The following is a 23,591-nucleotide window of genomic DNA, read 5'->3' as shown; positions in this document are numbered from 1 at the left end:
ATGCTCTATCCGTGCTACTGTCTTTCCTGTAATACCATGGGCTCTTAACTTGTTAAGCAGACTCATGTGCAACATCTTGCCAAAGGCCTTCTGAAAATCCAGGGGAGATAGTTTCTCTCTAGTTATCTTACCAAACCTTCTTATCACCTCAAACATCTCTGATAATTCTCCTCTTAACATCACAGCATCTGAAGTATTTCTGTCAATAGACCCTGTCTTCATAATTTCATTTAATAACCATTTTCACTTCAGTTTTATTCCCAATGAGCTGCTGTAAGGACAGTATATCTTTCCAGAGCCATTTCCAGAAATGAATACGGTGTTGTGACAGATGTATAAAACTTCTATAAATAGAGGCTAATATCCCATTATTATTTTTTAACATTCGTACTTGGATCCCCAATCTCACAGCCCCTTCACATTATGGAGTACCTTGGCATTAATTCGGGAATGATACAGAGGAAGTGTTATAAATGATTACCATGCCCAGATGTTGAAACACTAATACCCAGGAATGAAAAAGTCTGCAGAAAGTGGTAGATACAGCCTAGTCCATCACAAGGAAAACCTTCCTCACCACTGAGCATATCACTGCCACAAAAAAGCAGCATCCATCATGAAGGACTCCCACCAACTAGGCCATGCTCTCTTCTCACTACTACCATCTGGCATGAGGGTCAGAAAACTTGGACGCCACACCACCAGATTCAGGAACAAGCTACAACCATCAGGCTCCCGAACCCCTGTGGATAACTTCACTCACCGCAATTCTGAACTGATTCCAAAATGTACCAACTCAATTTCAAGGACTCTATAATTCATGTTCTCAATTATTTTATGCATAGTTTGTCTTCTTTTGCACATTGGTTGTTACCAGTCTTTGTTATTTATAAGTTTTCCACAAGTTTTATTGTAATCCTTTATTTTCCTGTAAATGCCTTCAAGAAAATAAACCTCAAGGTAGTATATGGTGACATTTATGTACTTAGATAATAAATTTAATTTGACTTTGTCCCATCACTACTCTTGTGTTTGCACACAGGAAAAATAATTGCCAGCCAAACAGTAGATTATGAAGAGGTTGAGTGGCTGAATTTCACCGTGCGCGCGATAGATCACGGATCACCAGCTCGATCTGTCGAGGTTCCTGTTTACCTACAGATCCAGGACGTCAATGATAACAACCCTGTCTTTGTGCAGGCTTCCTATCAGGTAACTTGTTAATGCTCCTCATATTGAACAGTGAAAGGCTGCAGATTAACTAGAAACTAATTTACCAAAGGCTCAGGGTGACAGGTGAAAGAGTGGATCACACAACCCTGGAGTCCGTTTCACTGTTGAGTAAGGTCATGACTCAACCCTTTCCTCAACTCTTTCATCCCTCCGAGTCCCACATCCACACAATGTGTAGGTCACAATGTGTACTGGCAATATCGGAACCCAGGTGCAGAGGAGAGACAAACTCCAATGTAGTGATGGTGATGAGGGTTTATTCATAATAATTCCAAAGGAGCTTCGGTGGCTCGACCAGGTGACATGGCTAGAAGTAACACGTATCAAAGTTGCTGGTGAACGCAGCAGGCCAGGCAGCATCTCTAGGAAGAGGTACAGTCGACATTTCAGGCCGAGACCCTTCATCAGGACTAACTGAAGGAAGAGCTAGTAAGAGATTTGAGAGTGGGAGGGGGAGATCCAAAATGATAGGAGAAGACAGGAGGGGGAGGGATGGAGCCAAGAGCTGGACAGGTGATAGGCAAAAGGGATATGAGAGGATCATGGGACAGGAGGCCCAGGGAGAAAGAAAAGGAAGGGGGGGGACCCAGAGGATGGGCAAGGGGTATAGTCAGAGGGACAGAGGGAGAAAAAGGAGAGTGAGAGAAAGAATTTGTGTATAAAAATAAGTAACAGATGGGGTACGAGGGGGAGGTGGGGCCTAGCGGAAGTTAGAGAAGTCAATATTCATGCCATCAGGTTAGAGGCTACCCAGACGGAATATAAGGTGTTGTTCCTCCAACCTGAGTGTGGCTTCATCTTTACAGTAGAGGAGGCCATGGACAGACATGTCAGAATGAGAATGGGATGTGGAATTAAAATGTGTGGCCACTGGGAGATCCTGCTTTCTCTGGCGGACAGAGCGTAGGTGTTCAGCAAAATGGTCTCCCAGTCTGCGTCGGGTCTCGCCAATATATAGAAGGCCACATCGGGAGCACCGGACGCAGTATATCACCCCAGCCGACTCACAGGTGAAGTGTCGCCTCACCTGGAACTGTCCCCCTCCCCCTCCCACTTTCAAATCTCTTACTAACTCTTCCTTCAGTTAGTCCTGACGAAGGGTCTCGCCTGAAACGCCGACTGTACCTCTTCCTAGAGATGCTGCCTGGCCTGCTGCATTCACCAGCAACTTTGATGTGTGTTGCTTGAATTTCCAGCATCTGCAGAATTCCTCTCGTTGGCTAGAAGTAACATTCTCACAGCTAGGACCCCGCGATTAGCCCTAATCAGGCATCTGCTTAAATAATTAAAGTAAGATGGAATACCTAAGTTTATCAAAATAAACTTAACAAGCTTAAACAGAAATCACCAGGGGACCACACTACAAAGAATTAGTCGCGAGAGAAGAACATAAAGAACTCAAAATGATTAACGACTCTCATTAAACAACAATTAACCAATTCAGATGCTCTAAAATCCTCAGAGCCCAGTGCTCTCCGATACCCTGCACGGGCCCAAGGAACTTAATACTCTGTACCTCGTCATGCCCAAACATGTATGTCTCAGAGAATGGACCCCAGGGGCTCATGGCCCTCTGAGTAAACAAAATTCTTCTCATCTCAGGCTGTATCGGAACGCAGAGAGTTGTGAACACAGCCCAGTCTAGCACTTAAACCAGTCTCCCCTCAAATAGCATCGTCTACACTTCCCACTGCCTCAGGAAAGTAGCTAACATAATCGAGGAGCCACCCGTCCACCTCACCCATTCACCTTTCTCTCCCTCCCTCCCTCCCACTGGCACAAGGCTGAGAGCAGAGACCACCGGCTCAAGGACAGCTTCTATTCCACTGCTATCAGACTCTTCAACTGGACCTTTTATACACTATAAACACAAGGGATTCTGCACATGCAACATGGACAAAATGCCAGATGAACTCAGCAAATCAGGCAGCATCTGTGAGGGAAGCATTCAGTCAACATTTTGGGCGAAAACCCCTGATGAGTTTGTCTCAGCCCAAATGTCTGCTGTTCAGTTGTTGAGTTCATCCAGCACTCTGAATATGTTGCTCTTATACTATAAAGAAGAATTTGAACTTGCCTCAACGTGCCCCCTGCACTTTATTTGTTTGCTTGTACTTTTCTCTGCAGCTATAACACTACTGCCGAGTTCCTCCAGCACTTTGTGTTTGTTCACAACACTCTTCATTCTGTTCTCTTTTTATTATCTCAATGTACCCTTATGTTTTGCATGATTTGACTGGATGGCATGGCACGCAAACCAAAACCATTGTATGTCAGGACATGTGACAATAATAAACCAACACCAGTACGCAGAAACAACTGATTTCTCATTCTCCAGCCAATGGAGACAGTCTTTGGACACCCATCCTGCCAAAACCTTGAAGAGTCTGACACAGAGCTGTGTGGTCTCATGACAAGAGTTGTTTTTCTTTGAACAGATGTGGATCACCAACACTCTGATATCTCACCCTTAGCTGTGCCCACCAGAGATTTTTCTTACCCTCTCTACACCCACTGGGAATGAACCTAGCCCTGAGTGATGGTGTAAAAATAAGGAAGATAAATTGTCCAACGGTGACTTTCCTGGAAGTCAGGGAGGAATCCCACTCCGGGTCTTTGAACATCCATTTGAACCCGGCTGTCATCTGCTGCCATCCAGTCAAATTTCAACACGGATTAACTCCTCATAAAGGGTTTCGGCACGAAGCGCTGACTGTTCATTTCCCTCTATAGATGCTGCCTGACCTGCTGAGTTCCTCCAGCATTGTGTGTGTCTGGTGTGTGCCCCTTTTAAATACCTGTTTTGTGTATTGAGACAGAAGCCAGTATTTGAGGACGTCTCCTTGGGCACCGTCATCCTCCAGGTTCGTGCTGTGGATGCAGATAACGGCAGGTTCTCAAAGATTGAATACAGCCTGGTAGATGGTGAGGGCAGGTTTGGAATCAACCCTGAGACGGTAAGCTGCCTTTTACAAAGGGTACAGTAAGAGTCTGTGATAAATATCTATATGGATGAGGGACCATGTCAGACTTCTTTGCCCAGCCCTCATTTGCCTTTGAGAAGGAGGCAGGAGGCCGTCACGACCTGGGTGCAGTCCCCGAGGTGACAGTGCTGTCAGGCTAAGATTGTCCCAGTATCAGCAAAACCGATCAATTTCCTTTAGCAGCTCTTTCTTACGAATTTGTGATCAGTATCGTCAAGGGACCGAGTCATAGAGAAAGGCTGAACGGGCTAGGACTTTATTCATTTGGAGTACAGAAAGGTGAGGGACGATCTCACAGTGGTGTATAAAATCATGGAGGCATTGATAGGGTGAATGCACCCAGTCTTTCTCCCAAGTCTGAAGAATCAAAAACTAGAGGACACAGGTTTAAGATGAAAGAGGACATATTTAATAGGAACTTTTTCACCCAGAAGTTTAGCAGTTAATGGAATGTAGTACATTTAAAAGGCACTTGGACAAGTACGTGGATAGGGAAGGTTTAGAGCAGGGGTTCCCAACCTGTAGTCCATGGATCCCTTGCTTAATGGTATTGGTCCATGGCATAAATAAGGATGGGAACTTTAGAGGAATATGAGCCCAATGTAGGCATTTTGGGCAAGCTTAAATGGGAGTCTTGGTCGACATGGACCAGATGGGCCAAATGGGCCTGTTTCCGTGTTATAATTGTGCTGGAAGTGCTCAGTGCCCAAAATCTTCCAACTGAGCTAATGAACAGTGAGCAGATGAAACCTGGACTCTATAGTGTAGTATCCACACTCCTGGCACCATTAGCCCATTTGTGCCTACAGACCGGAAGTGCTGGTCCGTACATTTTGGCAATGCTCTTACATCCAATGCATGTGCAAGGAAGAGCAACTGAGAGCCAGTCTCCCCCCTCAGTTGTTATCCAAAATAAATGAGCAACCAGTAGTTATGACCAGGAACATATTCACCGTGATCCATCAAAGAGGAGCGTGTGAGCTCTCCAAATGCTATCAGATCTGAATTCCTCTCTCACATCACATACACACACACTCACAAACCCTCTCTCTCTCCCTCCCCTCACCCTCTTCCCCTCCCCTCCCCTTTCTCTCTCCCTCTCCCTCTCCTGTCCTGTCCTTCTCTCCCTTGCCCTCTCCTCTCCCTCTCCCCTCCCCTCTTTCCCTCCCCTCTTTCCCTCCCCTCTTTCCCTCTCACTCTCCCTCCCCCAACTCTCTTCCTCCCCTCCCCCGCTCTCCCTTCCCCTCCCATCCCCCCTCCCTCTCTCCCTCTCACCCTCTCACCCTCCGACCCTTTCCCTCAGGATCATGCATCAAGTAAATCTGGCTTCAAACAGATAAGACAAATCACCTTGATTGATCAGAAAGCCACATTCCAGTCAGAGTCCAGATCTTAACCCAATCAAACATCTCTGACAAGATTGCTATCTGCCACCATTCCCAACTAACCTTGAGCAATTTTCCAAGGAGGAATAGGTAGATCTTGCTCCATCATGTTGTGCAAGGCTAATAGAGACTTATCCAAAAAGACCATTGGGTGTGATAGCTGCATGAAGTGGTTCAACTAAGTACTGAATGAATACTTCTTAAAAAAAATAAAAAATCTCAATTAACTTGATCAAAATCCTTGTTTGTAATATTCTTTTTTGTGAACAAAGGGTTGGGGGCTGAACACTTCTACAAGGCACTATACCTGGTCTTACTGACACACAAAGCCACGCCAACTTCCTCTTAAGTGATCTGCTAATTACTCAAATTGTAAGTCCCAACAGATGACCTACCCCTGCTCCTATTTCTATATTATATGACTAGTAGAGTAGATAAAGGAGAATCAGTGGATGTGATTCATTTGGGCTTTCTGAAGAACTTATACTGGAGAAAATCTAACTCCGGTGGGAATAACATCTGTTACAGTGAAATACAACAACCAACCAGCCACATTGAGCTTGTATGCAGTAAAAACAGGAAGAACATTGTGGATATTTGAGCTCCCACACATATCAATAAGGTTAGGGCTCACAGAATCAGTAGTGATTTACTGATATGAATTGAGAAATGATTATCAAAAAGAAAGCATAATCATATTTCCAAGTTTGCTGATGATACAAAGTTAGGTGGAGCTTTGACTACAAAGAGAGTATCAAGAGGATTTGTGAGGGGATGGAGTTGAGGATACAGAAGATCAGGCTTCGATTACATTTGTAAAGAAGTTCTATGCAATTGTACATCACTATCAAAGTCAAAATAAATTTATTATCAAAATGCATATACAGTATGTTACCATATACTACCTTGAGTCATTCCTGCCTATGGCCATCAAACTTTACAACTCTTCCCTTGGAGGGTCAGACACCCTGAGCCAATAGGCTGGTCCTGGACTTACTTCCTGGTATAATTTACATATTACTATTTAATTATTTATGGTTTTATTACGATTTAATTATGGTGCAACTGTAACGAAAACCAATTTCCCTCGAGATCAATAAAGTATGACTATGACTATGAGATTCATTGACTTGCAGGCATTTACAGGAAATTAAATACAGTAGAACTTGTGATAACCTATAAATAAAGACTGACAAACAACAAATGAGCAAAAAAAATTTATGCAAATAATAAAAAGGTAAATTCAGACAGCATTTAATGCTTATAGAATACTGTATTATCATTTATCCTTAATTGCCTGAATAAAGTCAGTTCACAGAACTGTAGCAGTTTGCCTCACTTGCTTCATGTGGATCTGGAGTAGGAAAATGCATATTTCTTACTCTGAAGAACATACCTGACCCAGGTGGTTTTTTATATCACTGGTGGTTTAGTGGCAGCCATTACTAACAGCAGCTTGTTATTGTAGATTATTAAGATTAAGTGATTTAAATTCAACAACCCTGTGCATTTTGAACTTGCCTTCATATCATAAATTCAGATTTGAGAACATAAGCTGGTTCCTGAAATGGTGGGTTTTGTCATATGAAGAAGGTTCAAGATGCTAGGCTTCCGTACTCTGTGGTTTAGAAGGATGCGAGAGGAGATTTAATTGAACTCTGCAAAATTCTTATAGGACTGATCAAAATAGTTGCAGTTTCTAATTTAATCAGACAGTGGTGGATGTTTGGAATTCTCTTCCCAGGAGGCTAGGCAAGTTCCACTGTTGACTTTATTCCAAAAAGAGGTAAATAGATTCCAAGAGATACAGTCTGATAGCATTGAGGTGGAACAGCCAAGATCCAGGCGAATAGTGGGTTGGGCACAGGGAGCTGCTTGCCTGTTCCTGCCTCTGTTTCTTGTCGTCTTATGCTTATGTTCTTGCATCTGAATTTATGTCATGGAGACAAGTTCTGTGAATTGACCTTATTCAGGCAATTAAGGATAAGTGATATTTCCCCGGGATCGATAAAGTATGACTATGACTATATTATGCAGTAAGCATTAAATGCTGCCTGAATTCTAGCATGTGTTTGAAGTGTTAAATTAAATGAGTTTGAGTGAAGTTGCTGCAGTAATGAAATGTGTTTTTTTTAATATAAAGGGTGATATTTACATTCTGGCTGCGCTTGATCGGGAGAAAAAGGACCACTATACATTGACGGCCGTTGCCAAGGACAACCCAGGTGACAATCCAAGTAATCGCAGAGAGAATGCTGTGCAGGTAAGTCTTCTACTTACTGATGTGTGATTGCAAATGCTCTGAGCTCCTGGTACTTTTATGGGAGTTAATTAGGGAAGCAAATCAATTCTGTGACTCTCTATTCTCTGGAATTATTGCACTGGTAACATATTCAGAAATTCTCACCTCAGATATTGGCCTCGCTGAGGATGCAGCACATATTCAATGGAATAATTCTGAAAAGATTAAGCTTGAATTTCAGAGACTAGAGGTGTCTTCCCTGGAGGTAAAATGGTTTAACTGTGGTTTTAATGATGTATGTTGTTGGATAGCTTCTATTCCTTTTGATGGAAGAATCCAGAACAAAGTCCAGTCTCAGAATTGCAGCTGGGAGATACTAAGAAAACATGTTCACACAAAGACAGTGGGATTCTGGTGAGGTCACCCATTTGCCCAGTATTTCAAAGTGGTATAAGTAAAGCACAGCGCACCAGCTAAAGCTCGAGAACCTTCCACTTACTTCAATGTTTTGTCTATAAGCAGATGTGAGAAGCATAGAGAGAGGGTAACTTGGGTAAGGGCATGATTGCACTGGAGATCATATTAATGAGATTCAGCTATATGTTGCCTGAAATAGAACGTGTCATCTATAGAAGAGACTGAATAGGCTGGATTTCTTATTTTTCGATCAGCAAAGCTGAAGAGCAAACTGATAGAGATATACAAAATTATGAGGATCTGCAGATAGGGAAGAAATGTCTAAAAATAGAGTGCCTGAGTTTAGGGTATTAGGGTAAGGGGTTTGTTGGGGATCTGAAGAGGATTTATTTTCACCCAGACCGTGTCTGGAATCTGGAATTCACAGCCTGAAGGGACCTAGTTCTGGTAATTAGAATAGTATTGATGATCATCATAGCCATAGTCAACCAAAGAGCCCAATTCTGTGCTGTATGACTTTCAAACAAACAGTGTTGGTAAAACGCTAGCACCTATTTATTTACAGTAATGGCTTTAGCTGCACATGATTGCATACAATCAGCTCATGGCTTCAGCTAGACCAGAGCTCATGCAACCCCACTCACCAACATCCAGAACAACCGCCCGCATTTCACGCTGGGAACTGAAGTTCTTTATTATGTACACACATAATAACACAAAAGATTCACGAGACGGTATACTAAGACAAACTTCAGCAGGCAAAGAACATCAGAACCCTGCAAAAGGATCTTGAAATTGTCAAGTGTGCACAGTGCTTTTAACTTTCCACTTTAGCCTCTAATTTGGATCACATAACGACGAGAGAGAAATCTATTCTGGCTTGTGAAAGATGATAGGTGTCAATCAGTCCCAAGAGTGTATCTTGTACAATAAGATGGACCTCACAATTTGCTTGTCATGGCCTTGCACCTTATTGACTGCCTGCATTACACATTCTCTGTAACAATATAATCTGTGTTCTGTTACTGCTTTTCCATTGTACTGCCTTAATGTTATTACTGATATTTTGAAATGATCTGTAAGGATGGCAAGTAAAACAATGATTTTCACTCTACCTTGGTACATTTGACAATAATAAACCTATTTACTAATTACCATGATCCTCAGAACATTTAACCATTTCCATTTTACAACAACTACCTCCATTGGTCAGGCACTAGTAATGCAGTAAAACGCTCCAATGCACTTTGCAGAAGCAGTATCAAGTACATCTTGATTCTCAGCCAGACAAGAAGACTTTTGGACAAAATAGATGTGCTTTAAGGAAGGAGAGGCAGAGAAGTTTTGGGCTTGGAATGCTGGTAGACCTGGCTATAGTGAGGTTGGTGTTGCAAATTGAAGATGTGTGAGTGATCTGAAGAGGTATGTAGAAATCTCAAAACTGCAGGAGTTTGTACTTTCTGCCTGAAACCGGGTGGATTTCCTCCGGGTGCTCTGGTTTCCTCCTACATTTCAAAGGTGTATGGGTCAGGGTTAGGGTTAGTGAGTTGTGAGCATGTTATGTCAGTGCGAGAAGTGAGGGTTGCAACCCCCTCCCCCACCAGCATATCTGTGGACTGTGTTGGTCGTTTACACAAAATAACACTCGATGTTTTGATGCACCTGTGGCAAATAAAGCTAATCCCTACATTTTTTTTTTGCATTTTGGAGAAGCCCAACTGCAAATGCTTCCCACTGCATGACATTGCTAGTAGGCCAACTGCATCTGCGTAAAACTTCTGATAATATTTAAGTATGTTTCAAAGTAAATTGAAGAGGACAGGATGTGGGGCGTAGTTCTTTTCTGCAGCTCTTTCAACATAGCTCTGATTTTCTTCAAAGCTTGTTTCCTGTTCTAGAATATTCTTTCATCGGCAACCTTCCATTGACTGATTTGGGTAGTCATGTGGTCAGACAATAAAGGGCAAAATGTCTAGATACTCTCGGAGAGGCAGACTTAAAAATCTGTAAAGTTTCTAGTTTTAAAGAAAGATACACTGAATTGATCTGACGATAACTCGTCAAGCATGAAATTGAGTTCAAATATTGAGCTTCTTGATTGGGTTAAATTACTCGAAAGCAAATCTGGGCTCCAATTCGAGGATATTGATTTGGAGCCAAGCAGGAGGCCTTTTAGTCCAGTAAACAATGTCCATAGTGCTTTCAATAATTCATTTTCATATTAATAAGCAGGGAAATCAGAAGCTCTAAGTTCCCAGTCTGAGTCTCTAGTCTCACCAAGAGAGGCTTCTTGCTGGGCTGAGGAACCTAGAAAATTTGACCCCTCTCATTTTTATGCTCATGACTTAGCCAGTCTGCTTTAGATCAAAACCAGGGTATGTAAGTTCTTTGCTAACACTACATTAACACTTTTCTTGCTACTTCTTTGTAACTTTTTCCCCAGTTTTAGGAGTCTGAAAATAGAGGGCAGAGGTTTAAGAGGAAAGGAAATACTTAAAGGGAATCTCAGGGCAACTTTTTCTACACAGAGGGTGGAGGGTTTATGGAACGCGCTTCCAGAGGAAGTAGTAGAGGCAGGTACAATGCATTACTTTGGATAGAAAAGGTTCAGGGAGATATACACCACATACACGCAAATGAGACCAGCTCATTTTTGTCGGCATGGATGAGTTGAGCTGAAGGGCCTGTTTCTGTGACTCTAACTCTTCCTTCCCCTCAAAGGCGAAAGCTCTTGGGCTCAAGCCAGATTTAGAAATTGTATGAAAAGACTGAGGAGTAAAAACAGACCATTGGAACTGAAACACTCAAGAGTCATGATCTCATTGATGGGTGGAGCAGCTCGAGGGGCTGAATAGTCCAATCCTGCTTCTGATATTGTTAATGTAGCAACATGTTGCTTGCTATATATTTACAGTCCTCACCTTCTGTCATAAGCACTTCAGAATCAAAATTAGATCTACTGTCACTGACAGAAGTTGTGAAATGCATTATTTTGCAGCTGCAGTTACAGTGCAATACATAAAAAGCTACTGTCAGGTACAACAGGAAAGTTTTTATAATAAATATATAGTGCAAAAAGAGCAAAGTAATGAGCTAATTTTCAAGGACCATTCAGAAATTTGGTGGCGGAGGGGAAGAAGCTGTTCCTAAGACGTTGAGTATGGTCCTTTAGGCTTCTGCACCTCCTCCCTGATGGTAGTCATGAGAAGGGGGCATGTCCTGGGTTGTGAGAATCCTAAAACATGGATGCCACTTTTTTGAGGCATCACCCTATGAAGATCTCCTCAACGGTGGGGAGGCTAGTGCCCATGACAGAGCTAGCAAAGCTTAATAGTAATGAGGCCAGTCCTGCATTTGTACAGAACAGGTGGAATGAAAGAAATGTAGAAGCCAATATTACATAGCAAGGTCCAACAAGCAAAAAGTGTGATAGTGTTACTTATGCGTTATATAACAACCAGAAGACATTGGGGAGAAATACTAGCCTTCACTATTGCATCACAGAAACTTTTGCATCCACCGAGGAGACCGGATAGAGCTATTCTTTGATGTTTCAATCCAATAATCTTGTTTAGTCTGCATAGAAAAGCTGTCTGTTTCATTCAGTGGGAAGGAGAAGCGAGGGGATGAGGAGCTGGATGAGATAGACAGCCATGGTAAATGGAGGGGGAGGCAAGAACACTGAGAGATGGAGTATGGGGAGGAAGGGGTGGTGGTAGGAAGAGGAGAGGAGCTAACAGGAAGGAACAGTGTGGGAGGAAGACTGCAGGTGAGTGCAATTCATTTTCCTGCTTAATCAGAATGTTGGTCCAGTAAATAACCCTACAAATATCATGGCACAGGTCACCTTTTCTCTTTTTTTTATAATGAACTGGTGGTTCTGGGATTGCATCAAAGTTTCTGAGAAACGGAAGAGGATGTGGTTACTTTGTAATATGGCAAACATTTGGCCAGTGACAAAGGACCTCATGCACACTCCCTGGTGTTTGGCAGCTCCACCTTCAGTGAACACCAATCACTTGTGGCAGAGCTTACGTTCTCTACTTTCACTCAGTTAAATCTATCTCACTGGGTGAATATTATAACACCATCTTCCTTGACTACAAACACAAGAGATTCTACAGATGCTGGAGATCCAGAGTAATACACACAAAATGCTGGAGGAACTCAGCAGACCAGGCAGCATCAATGGAGAGGAATAAAATGCGGGTGATTCAGGCTGAGGCCCTTCATCCTGCGTTTCTCCAGCATTTTGTGTTTGTTCTTCCTTGACTTTTGTTTCTTGTTTGTATTTGCCAGTTCATGCCTAAGTTCTCAGAGGGAATTTTACCAAGCACTCAAAGTGATCTCAAAGTGTGTCAGTTGTTGATCCAGAGGATACCTAATGCTGACTTTAACTTCTCCCTTCTCTCTCCTCTAAGTCTTTCTCTCAGTCCCTCTTCCTCCTGTTCTCTCTTGTCTACCTCCAACCCACCCTTCCATTCCTTCTGTCCCTCCCTCCTCTCTCCTGTGCATTCTGCAACCCCTCCCTTCAGCCCTCCACTAAACACTGTTAACATCACTTTTTGTGGATTGGACAATCTGTGACTCATTCCTCAGATCAAAGCAGCTCCATCATTTGGCTTTTGCACCAAAGTTCCACTGGAGTCTCTGAATACCCCAATCAATACCAAGTTTGGAGAGTGCTGGCCATTCGATCTCCAATCATCATGGGATCCTAGCTCTGGACTTAAATTGCCCAGCCAAACTATCTTCAAACTACTCGTAGCTGATGGTCTAACTGTTACTTGAGACAGGCGGGTTAATGAAAGCATTGTTTATTGCTACAGGTGCTGGTAACTGTCCTGGATGTCAATGACTATCGCCCCAAGTTCTCAAAGAATGTGTTTAGCACCAGTGTGTATGAGAATGAGCCAGGAGGGGCCTCTGTGGTTGCTGTGACTGCTTCGGATCTGGACGAGGGAGAAAATGCGGAGTTACAATACAGTATTCAGGGACCAGGAGCAGGTAGCTTCAACGGTACCTTTCATTCTCTTTCAGAAAACATTGTACATTTAACTTGCATACCATAATGATATTAGAAACTCTTACTTTGTGCATGGACGATTTTGCAGAGTAAATTTCGAATAATTTTTAATACTTAGGTGAGTTGCTGGCAAGGTTGGTGTTCAATGTCCATTCTTAACTGCTCTTGAAAAGCCAGCAGTGAGTCAACAACTTCTGTCCAATAGAAGTTCCAAGATTTTGACGTTATATAATTGAAAGAGCAGCTGATTTATTTGAAATCAGAATGATGTGTGATAGAGGGGAATTTGTAGGTGGTGTTCCCAAGGCCTGTAGCTCTCAACTTTCTAAATGATAGAAGTGGTAGAAATAAACGGTTCCCAATCCAATCCCAGAGCCAGTCAGAGGATTACCCAGGAAGTTCCAAGCTGAATGAATGACTGGAAAAGATAAAGGGATGGGTTAACTCCAGTGGGAAGGGTTCCCTTTGTCCTGTCAGGAATAGATCAATCTAACCCTAACCCTACCTCAGCAATTAAACACTACAGACCCCCTCTTGCACCACTACAGACTTGTCTCTGATTGTACTTACCAGTTTTTTTTGCATTGAGGTATTTTGCATACTTGTTTTCTCTCTATCTCGTCACTGTCTTGTATAAACAATAAACTGTGTGTTATTATTACCTCCATACCTGTGATGCTGCTGCAAACAAGTTTTTCATTGTACCCGTAACTCGTGGTACTTGTGCTCATGACAATAAGCTCAAATTGACTTGATAAGACCATAAGACCATAAGACAAAGGAGAAGAAGTTGGCCATTCGGCCCATTGAGTCTGCTCCACCATTTTATCATGAGCTCATTTAGTATAAGACCATAAGATACTCCCATTCACTACCGCCAAAGACTTTTCTACCCCGATAGAGAACCATTGATAGTATCGGGTGTTGCAGGAAGTTGGCAAAAAGTGAGAGGGAAGAGATAGGCATGGAGAGATGTGGGCAGGGACATCAACAGCAGATGAAGCAAGAGGTAACCAACCCACCAAAACAGTGGCAGTTGGGTGGGCAGCAGAGTGAATAAAGAAGCACATGTCATCCCTCTTAGCCTCATAGGTTACACTGCACCTGTATCATACAATGATCAGCCAAAGCCATCTCCTGTTCTTTGATCATAAGATATAGGAGCAGAAGCAGGCTATTCGGCCCATTGAGTCTGCTCCGCCATTCAATCATGGGCTGATCCAATTCATCCAGTCATCCCCACTCCCAGGCAACAAGTCCCATCCATAGTTCTGCAAACCCATCTCTAGACCTCAGCTCCCACCACAAGTTACAAACCCCAAGGAAAGTTACAAAATTTTAACAGAATCATTAGATACAAAGATTGTTTATGAAAGGGGTTGGCCATTAATTACGACTGAAGGCTAGAAGATGATGTTGCCAGTAATTCCTCTCTCTTTCTTAACCTTTGTTGGTTCATAGTATAAGTGGATGCTTGCCTTGCATACTTCGTTCTCTTCTCTGCAGATGTCTTGCTCCCCTCACTCTCCTGCCATCTATTCTCCTTGTTCACTGTCCCTCTCCCTCACCCTCCACCCCTTCCCCTTTCCCCTCTCCCCCTCCCCATTTCCTCTCTCCCTCCCTCCCTCACTCCCACTCCCTTCCCCTCACTCTCTCTCCCTCTTCTCTCTCCCCGCCTCAACAATATTCAAACTCAAGGCTTAGTGTTTATGGACTTAGTTTCCAGGCACAAATCAAATAATCATTGCACTATCATACTTCACATGATATAAGATTCAAGATTCAAGATTCAAAAAACCGTTACTGTCATTCTAACTGTACATCAGCTCTGCAGGGCAGAATGAGACCGCGTTCCTCAGGGGCAGTGCAATCATAACATAACAAACGCAACACTAAATAATAAACATAACAATAAATAGTAAAACACAACAGCCAGTGTCAGTTAAATCAGTTATAAGTGTCCAAAGGAGAGTCAGGTAGAGCAGCTATTTAGCCGTCTGACTGCCTGTGGGAGGAAGCTGTTTAGTAGCCTTGTGGTTTTAGTTTTGATGCTACTGTAACATTTGCCTGGTGGCAGAAGAACAGTTCATGGAGAGGGTGTGAGGGGTCTTTAATGAAGTGTTGGTCATCTGTTTTGTGTGCCTCTCTCTTATTACAGAGGCCTTTAGGATTGATGAGAACACAGCAGTGATCACCACCACACGGCGTCTGGAATCCTACGAGAGGTTTAATTTGACCATTGTTGCCACGGATAAAGGCAGACCACCACTCTGGGGGACAACTCAGCTCAAGGTCGAAGTGATTGATGTTAACGACAATCGACCTGTGTTTGTCAGGCCCCCCAATGGGACAATTCTACACATCATGGAGGTAATAAAAGAAAAAGGGAGCTCTTTTTTAACTGGCAATGAGACTCGTTCAGAAATCTGCACACCCTAACTCTCAGGGTACATCACAGCAAAACTTGATTTTTATTTCATCCAGTTGTTCGATCTTTTTAACTGCCTCATTAGAAACAATAAGTTTTATTTCAGCTCCAATAGTGTAATGGGAGAGGTACAGGAGTAAGAGTCCTGGAACACAACAGCACAAAAACAAGACTTACAGCCCATTTTTTCCATGTCAGTTTGGTCTTCTGCCTAGTTCCATCCAACTTGCACCGGGACCATAGCCCCGCATACCTCTCTCAAACATATACCCATTCAAACTTCTCTTAAATGTTATATTCCACACTCACACCATCGTCTGAGTGAAAATTTCCTGCTCAGGTTAGATTAGATTAGTTTATGAGGACACTCAGTCCTCGTTTATTGTCATTTAGAAATGCATGCATTAAAAAATGATACAATGTTCCTCCAGAAAGACATCACAGAAACACAGGACAAACCAAGACTAAAACTGACAAAACCACATAATTATAAGATATAGTTACAACAGTGCAAAGCAATACTGTAATTTGATGAAAAGCAGACCATAGGCATGGTTAAAAAAAAAGTCTCAAGTCCCAATAGCCCCATCATCTCACAGAGATGGTAGAAGGGAGAAACTCTCCCTGCCATGAACCTCCAAGCGCCGCAAACTTGCCGATGCATTGGAAGCACCCGACCGCAGCCGACTCTGAGTCCGTCCAAAAACTTCGAGCCTCCAACCAGCCCTCTGACACCAAGCACTGAGCACCATCTCTGCCGAGCACTTCGACCCCTGCCCCGCCTGCCGAGCAACAAGCAAAGCCGAGGACTTCGGGGCCTTCCCCTCCGGAGATTCTGGATCACACAGTAGCAGTGGCAGCGAAACAGGCAGTTCAGAAGTTTCACCAGATGTTCCTCCGTGCTTTCATGTCTATCTCCATCAAATCAGGATTGTGCATGGCACCCTACTTGACAGATAACTGATATGATTCACCGGAGTGGCCGCTGCGAGCTGCCTCGCGCCGCCATCTTCTCCTCCTCCAATAATTACCAATTACCAATAAATGTTTCACCTTTCATCCTCAATCTATGACCTCTAGTTTTATTCTCATCCAACCTGAGAGGAAAAGGCAACATGATTCACCAGTCTTCAACAGGATTCAGTTCCTCTGAACGGTTTATATCCTGATCTGTTCACGAGTCAAAAATGTGGATGCATACTGAGTTTCCTCTCTGCAGAAGATGCTGCAGCCCCACTGCAGCTAGCAGATGCATCACCCCATCTCCCAAAGTCTCAACTCTATGTTGTGACTGCACTTAAGTCCGTGTTCCAAAGTTGGAGAGGACCTACGTATAAAGAGAGGCGCAATCTTCATTCCATCAATTCCATTCTGTCCAGTTGTTTGGCAGTGAGATTTTTGTATACTGCCTCTGCTGAAATTACATTGCCTGCCTCTAAAGAGGATATCCAAAGGTACAGTAACCAGGCTTGTAAGAACCAGGAATTTACAAGGCTAAAGGTGATCTTTTTTGAAATCTTCAAGATATTAAGACAAACTAATAAGGTAGTTAGAGAGAAATTGTTTCTGTTGGTTGAAGAGTCTCAGTCTAGGGACCACAGTCAAACATCACACATTCTGGTGTGGTCAAACTCTCCACCATAAGTAGTCCAGGTGATCCCCTGGTACAACCATTTGGGTTATGGATAATGGACCTTACAGATGTCACAAATCACTATGTAAGAAAAGTGAAGTAAAGAATAAAATCTACTTTCATTGAATTTGTGTGGGAAATTAAGTAAATAGAATTATTTTTCCCAACTTGCGTTTCTTGACACAGGTGCAGAGGACGTAGATTCATGTTACAGACGTCACAATATGGACTGTTCTCCAGGAATACAACCACTAACCAGCCACCCTTAACATGAGAGGCATCTGTAATTGATGCAAGACCATGTTCATTATGAATCTGAGATTGCTGAATTTTCATTAAACAGAGATGATGGCGAGCCAAAGGATTTAGGTTACTCAAACAGCTGTAATACTGAGTGGCAGAATAGGCTAAAGTGGATAAATACTCTTCTCAGTGTCCTACCTCCTTATGTAGACAGTTGGAAAGTGTCAGTGGTATTCGCCGCTCTGATCTCACATGAAAAACATTCACACAGTAACACTCCCTGTCCTATTACTCAGTTGGATCTCTTGCCCTAAGAATATCATTCAGGTCCTTTTGAGTGTATTGACATGAATGCTTCAGTAAAGGAACTGGACTTGGCTCAAGAGCAAAATGCCTGAAGCATATTCTGTGCTCGTTCTCAGGAGAGGGACCCCGGGTTCAATGTGTATGAGGTGCTGGCCACCGACAACGACGAGGGTGTGAATGGAGCCGTCCGGTATGGCTTCCTTAAGACAGCAGTCAACAAAGACTGGGAATACTTCAGCATCGACCCCATCAGTGGGATCATCAATACCACAACCAGGTTGGACAGAGAGAAGCAGGCTGTCTATAATGTGAGTAAGAACTGGAGTTTGTCCTTCTACTGACGTCTCTGCTGTGTGGTGAGAGACAATTATCTTATAATGTCATCCGAAATCTAGCTGGTTGTTTCTTGAGGTTTTGTAGTGGGTGGGATGGGAGGAAGCATGTGCAGAGTATAAATACGGATTCAAATTCAGATTAATCTATTGTCATATACACCAGGGTGCAGTGAAATTCCTTGTGTGAAAAAACAATCAATAAATATAGTAATGAGCAGTTGGGCAGAATGGCCAGCTTCTGAACTGTAAATTCATTGAGGAGCCGTGAACTGACAAAAGATTAGCATTCTTCCAAGTTTTCAATGTGCAGCCTTCAGGTGATTAGTCGTGAAGTACAGTGGTGATTTTACTTGCCCTGCAGTGCTACAAGGCACTATGTAACTATACATGAGCTGATAAAAAAACAATTATGCAGCTTGAATGCTGATCCAACTTCCAAAGCACATGTGTGGTAACTTTTCTTATATGTTCTCCCTTGCCCTACAGCTTTTCACTTTTTGGTATGTAACTATCATCCATTGTAATCCTGGTGTAAAATGGAATGATCACCAAATCCTGGAACTTTGTAAGCTGATTACAACCTATTTAGTGAATCAGAGTCAGAATCAGGTTTAATATCATCGGCACATGTTGTGAAATGTGTTGTCTTTGCAGCAGCAGTACAATGCAGTGCATGATAATAGAAAACAAAACATGAGTTACAGTTAGTATCTACATATTAGATAGTTCAATGAATAACTAATACAAAAATAGAAATAAAAAAGTAGTAAGGTAGCATTCATGGGTTCAATGTCCATTCAAAAATCAGATGGTAGAGGGGGAAAAGCAGTTCCTGAATCGTTGTGTGTGTGCCTTCGGTCTTCTGTGCCTCCGTGCAGATGAGAACAAGGCATGACCTGGGTGACGGGAGTCCTTAATGATGGATGCCACCTGCAGACATAACCAACCTTGCCCTCGGTGACATAAAACTACTGGTTGTGCTGATTCTTTTCCGAGTAGATAACACCAAACCACCATTGATATAGCCCTTGCCTTTCCAGTCAGGCTGTACTCCCAGTCTGTAAATTTGCTCAGGCTTGAGAGAGACTCTAAAATCTACAAACAGCACAAAGGCTCCTTGGTGTCACGTGAACTAATTCACTGGAGAGGAGTAATGGTAGACGAAAAGTGGTCTCTTTATTAGACAAAATAAGATACAGCAGGCATCGTACTGAGAACCATTTGTAGCAAAAGGTCTGCCTGACCCAACACTACATCATATTTTATATGCTAAAGATCAAAGGATAGTAAACCACTCTCACACCTCCCTCTTCGCACCCACACAATAGACACACAATAACAAACTTAATCAGCATTGTCTGGTCTTCCAATGAACAGTGGTGTCTTGCATTTAACTGTGGTTCATAGTCTTTGGAACCCATCGTTCAGAGTTGCACTTTCAATTTAATCTACAGTTCACATTGTATGAACTGTTACCGTATGAGGATCATCTGGCAGCTCTTCGTCTGTATTCCCTGGAGTTCAGGAGAATGGGGGGGGGGGATCTCAGAAACCTTCTGAGTGTTAAAAGACCTGAACAGATTAAATATGGCAAAGTTATTTCCCGTGGTAGGGGATTCTAGGACAAGAGGGCACGACTTCAGAATTGAAGGACATCCATTTAGAACTGAGATGCGGAGAAATTACTTTAGTCAGAGGGTGGTAAATCTGTGGAATTTGTTGCCACGAGTGGCTGTGAAGGCCAGGTCATTGGGTGTATTTAAAGTAGAGATAGATAGGTTCTTGATTAGCCAGGGCATCGAAGGGTGTGGGGAGCAGGCAGGGGAGTGGGGATGACTGGAAGAATTGGTTAAGTCCATGATTGAATGGCAGAGCAGACTCGATGGACCGATTGGCCTACTTCTGCTCCTATATCTTATGGTTTTAAGGTCATATTCACATCTGAAGACCGGTGGCTGAAGTCAGTTGCTGAAGTTATTTGCTATATCTGCTAACCCCCAAAAAATAAGCTCTCAGGTACCCTATTATTGAGAAAGTAAGGAGGCGTGGGATTCAAGGGGACGTTGCTTTGTGGATCCAGAACTGGCTTGCCCACAGAAGGCCTTTGGTTGTAGGTGGGTCATATTCTGCATGGAGGTCGGTGACTAGTGGTGTGCCTCGGGGATCTGTTTTGGGACTCCTACTCTTTGTGATTTTTATAAATGACCTGGATGAGGAAGTGGAGGGATGGTAGTAAATTTGCTGATGACACAAAGGTTGGGGGTGTTGTGGATAGTGTGGAGGGCTGTCAGAGGTTACAGCGGGACATTGATAGGATGCAAAACTGGGCTGAGAAGTGGCAGATGGAGTTCAACCCAGATAAGTGTGAGGTGGTTCATTTTGGCAGGTCAAATATGATGGCAGAATATAGCATTTATGGCAAGACTCTTGGCAGTGTGGTGGATCAGAGTGACCTTGGGGTCCAAGTCCATAGGACACTCAAAGCTGCTACACAGGTTGACTCTGTGGTTAAGAGGGCATATGGTGCATTGGCCTTCATCAATCATGGGATTGAGTTTAAGAGCCGAGAGGTAATGTTGCAGCTATATAGGACCCTGGTTAGACCCCACTTGGAGTACTGTGCTCAATTCTGGTCACCTCACTACAGGAAGGACGTGGAAACCATAGAAAGGGTGCAAAGAAGATTTACAAGGATGTTGCCTGGATTGTGGAGCATGCCTTATGAGAATAGGTTGAGTGAACTTGGCCTTTTCTGCTTGGAGAGACAGGATGTGAGGTGGCCTGACAGAGGTGTACAAGATAATGAGAGGCATTGATTGTGTGGATGGTCAGAGGCTTTTTCTCAGGGCTGAAATGGCTAACATGAGAGGGCATAGTTTTGAGGTGCTTGGGTACAGAGGAGATGTCAGGGGTAAGTTTTTTTACACAGAAAGTGGTGAGTGTGTGGAATGGAGGCGGAAACGATAGGGTCTTTTAAGAGACTCCTGGATGGATACATGGAGCTTAGAAAAATAGAGGGCTATGGGTAAGCCTAGGTAGTCCTAAGGTAGGGACATGTTCGGCACAGCTTTGTGGGCCGAAGGGCCTGTATTGTGCTGTATGTTTTCAATGTTTCTGTTTCTGTGTTATACTCCCGATCAATACAAGGCTATTTCTCCACCAAAATGCAGTCAACCAATGCATAAAGATGCATAAAATCTGGAGGTAATTGAATGGAGTATTTACATTGTCTGGACAGGAAAAAGGATATCTGTAGTGGACTTATGGAATGATGCCAGGTAATGCGTCTCTTCATTGATTATTTTTGTTTTCTCTTTAGCTCATTCTCTTGGCCTATGACCTAGGGCAACCTGTTCCCTACGAGACCACACAGCTTCTGCAAGTGGCCCTGGATGATATTGACGACAATGAGCCCCTCTTCCTCAAGCCGCCTGTAAGGACAGTTCAGTAAACACACTGAATCTGGTCAGGAATAGACGAGCAGTTGGGCTCTGTAAACACAGGGACTTGTGTAAGAAATCCTTACAGTGAAGAAGGCAGCTATTGAGCTATGCCAGGAAAGGAAGTTAGCCAAGTTTACCCAACACTGTCTCTATAGCCCTGCATATAAGTTACTCCTTCTAGTATCCATTCAACCACTGTGTTCCTAAGGACAACGGCTGGATGAGAGAGAGAGAGAGAAAAAATCTTTTTATCTTAGAACGTAGAACAGTACAGCACAGGAACTGGCACTTCAGCCCACAAATTTGTGCCAAATTAATTAAACCAGTAATTAACTACTTAACTTAAATAATCCCATCTGCCTACACAAGGTCCACATCAAGCTCCTGAAACAGCATGGATAACTTCACTCACCTCAACGCTGAACTGATTCCACAATCTTTGGATTCACTTTCAAGGACTCCACAACTCATGTTGGAAATATTATCTATTTTCTTATCATTAGTATTATTATTCTTGTATTTGCACAGTCTATCTTCTTTTGCACATTGGTTGTTTGTCAGTCTTTGTGTTGTATTTACATGAATCCCCGCAAGAAAATGAATCTCAGTATATGATGACATATACTGTATATACTTTGATAATAAATTTACTTTAAACTTAGAACTTTGATATTTTTCCATCCTTTGCATATTCATATGCCTGTCTATGTGCCTGTTAACCACCATTGTTGCATCTGCCTCCACCACCACCCCGGCAGCACATCCCACCACTCTCTGAGGTAAATGAAATAAAAACTTAGCCCCGCACATCTCCTTTGAACTTACCCCCTTTCACCTTAAATTACTCCTTTTTCCTTAGTATTAGACACTCTACCCTGGAGAAAGATACCAGCTCTCTATGCCTATCATAATCTATAAATTTCTATTAGATCTCCCCTCAGCCTCCACCCCCCAGAGAAAATGACCCAGGTTTATCCAACCTCTCCTTATTCTTCATTCTGAGGGCACAGCCTCAGAGTAGGACATCCCTTTAGAACAGGATTTCTTTAGACATTGGGTGGTGAATCTGTGAAACTCATTGCCACAGATAGCTGTGGAGGCCGTCATTGGGTGTATATTAAATGGAGGTTAATAGGTTCTTGATTATAAGGATGTCAAAGGTTATGGGGAGAAGGCAGGAGAATGGGGTTGAAAGGGATAATAATTCAGCCATGATGGAATGGCAGAGCAGACTCAATGGATCGAATGGCCTAATTCTGCTGCTATGTCTTCTCGTCTTATGGTCCTTATGGCATATACCCTCTAATCCATGCACTCCCTCCAAAGCATCCACATTCTCCCTTTAATGGAGCAACTGAATGCAATGCTCTAAATGCAGCTTAAATAGAGTTTTTAAAAAGTTGCAACATAACTTTTTGACTCTAGAACTCAGTAGTTTGACTAATAAAGACAACCATGGCTTACGCTGTTTTTACCACCTTGTCAAGCTGTTCAGTCATTTTCAGCGAGTGCCCAATCTTTCTGGCAGTTTCATTTGCCTATTATCAAGTTCAAATGCAAGTTTAATTTTATTTTTATTCAACCACATACTTGTGTACCACCAAATGAACCAATGTGCCTCTGGACCAAGGTGGACGACTCAGTTCATATAACTGACACGCAACACGTAAAGTAATAGTACCACAAAAAAATTAACAAGTAGTATAATATATTCCAGATGACTGGCATTTAGCATAAGGTGCATTTACAATACAAGTTAAAAAGTAAACAGTGTTACGGTACTGGAGCTTCATGCATGATGAGACCTGGGTAGAGGCAGGGAGTTCAATAGTCTCTTTCCCATCCTGACAGTTCTTGTCCTAATGCTACAGTACCTCCTGCCTGGTGGTGCGGGGGGGGGGGGGTTAAAGAAATTG

At 42.9% G+C, this 23,591-nt stretch overlaps 1 protein-coding gene across 3 annotated transcripts in view; it reads left to right on the top strand.

The window, feature by feature from the left end:
* Positions 1-23,591, top strand: part of cdh23 (cadherin-related 23) — a 1,160,360-nt gene that overhangs the window by 1,092,941 nt on the left and 43,828 nt on the right. For 2 of the 3 annotated variants that reach the window (XM_063070586.1, XM_063070588.1), the window contains 7 exons: positions 1,043-1,212; positions 4,053-4,190; positions 7,746-7,865; positions 13,091-13,280; positions 15,446-15,657; positions 18,014-18,205; positions 21,552-21,665. In XM_063070586.1, coding sequence (XP_062926656.1) covers positions 1,043-1,212; positions 4,053-4,190; positions 7,746-7,865; positions 13,091-13,280; positions 15,446-15,657; positions 18,014-18,205; positions 21,552-21,665 — 1,136 coding nt within the window. The remainder of the gene's footprint in view (positions 1-1,042; positions 1,213-4,052; positions 4,191-7,745; positions 7,866-13,090; positions 13,281-15,445; positions 15,658-18,013; positions 18,206-21,551; positions 21,666-23,591) is intronic. The other variant, XM_063070587.1, reaches the window with a different exon arrangement.

Source organism: Mobula hypostoma, chromosome 18 (genome assembly GCF_963921235.1).
Source record: "Mobula hypostoma chromosome 18, sMobHyp1.1, whole genome shotgun sequence".
Taxonomy (NCBI): domain Eukaryota; kingdom Metazoa; phylum Chordata; class Chondrichthyes; order Myliobatiformes; family Myliobatidae; genus Mobula; species Mobula hypostoma.
This window is presented reverse-complemented; position numbering and strand designations above follow the sequence as displayed.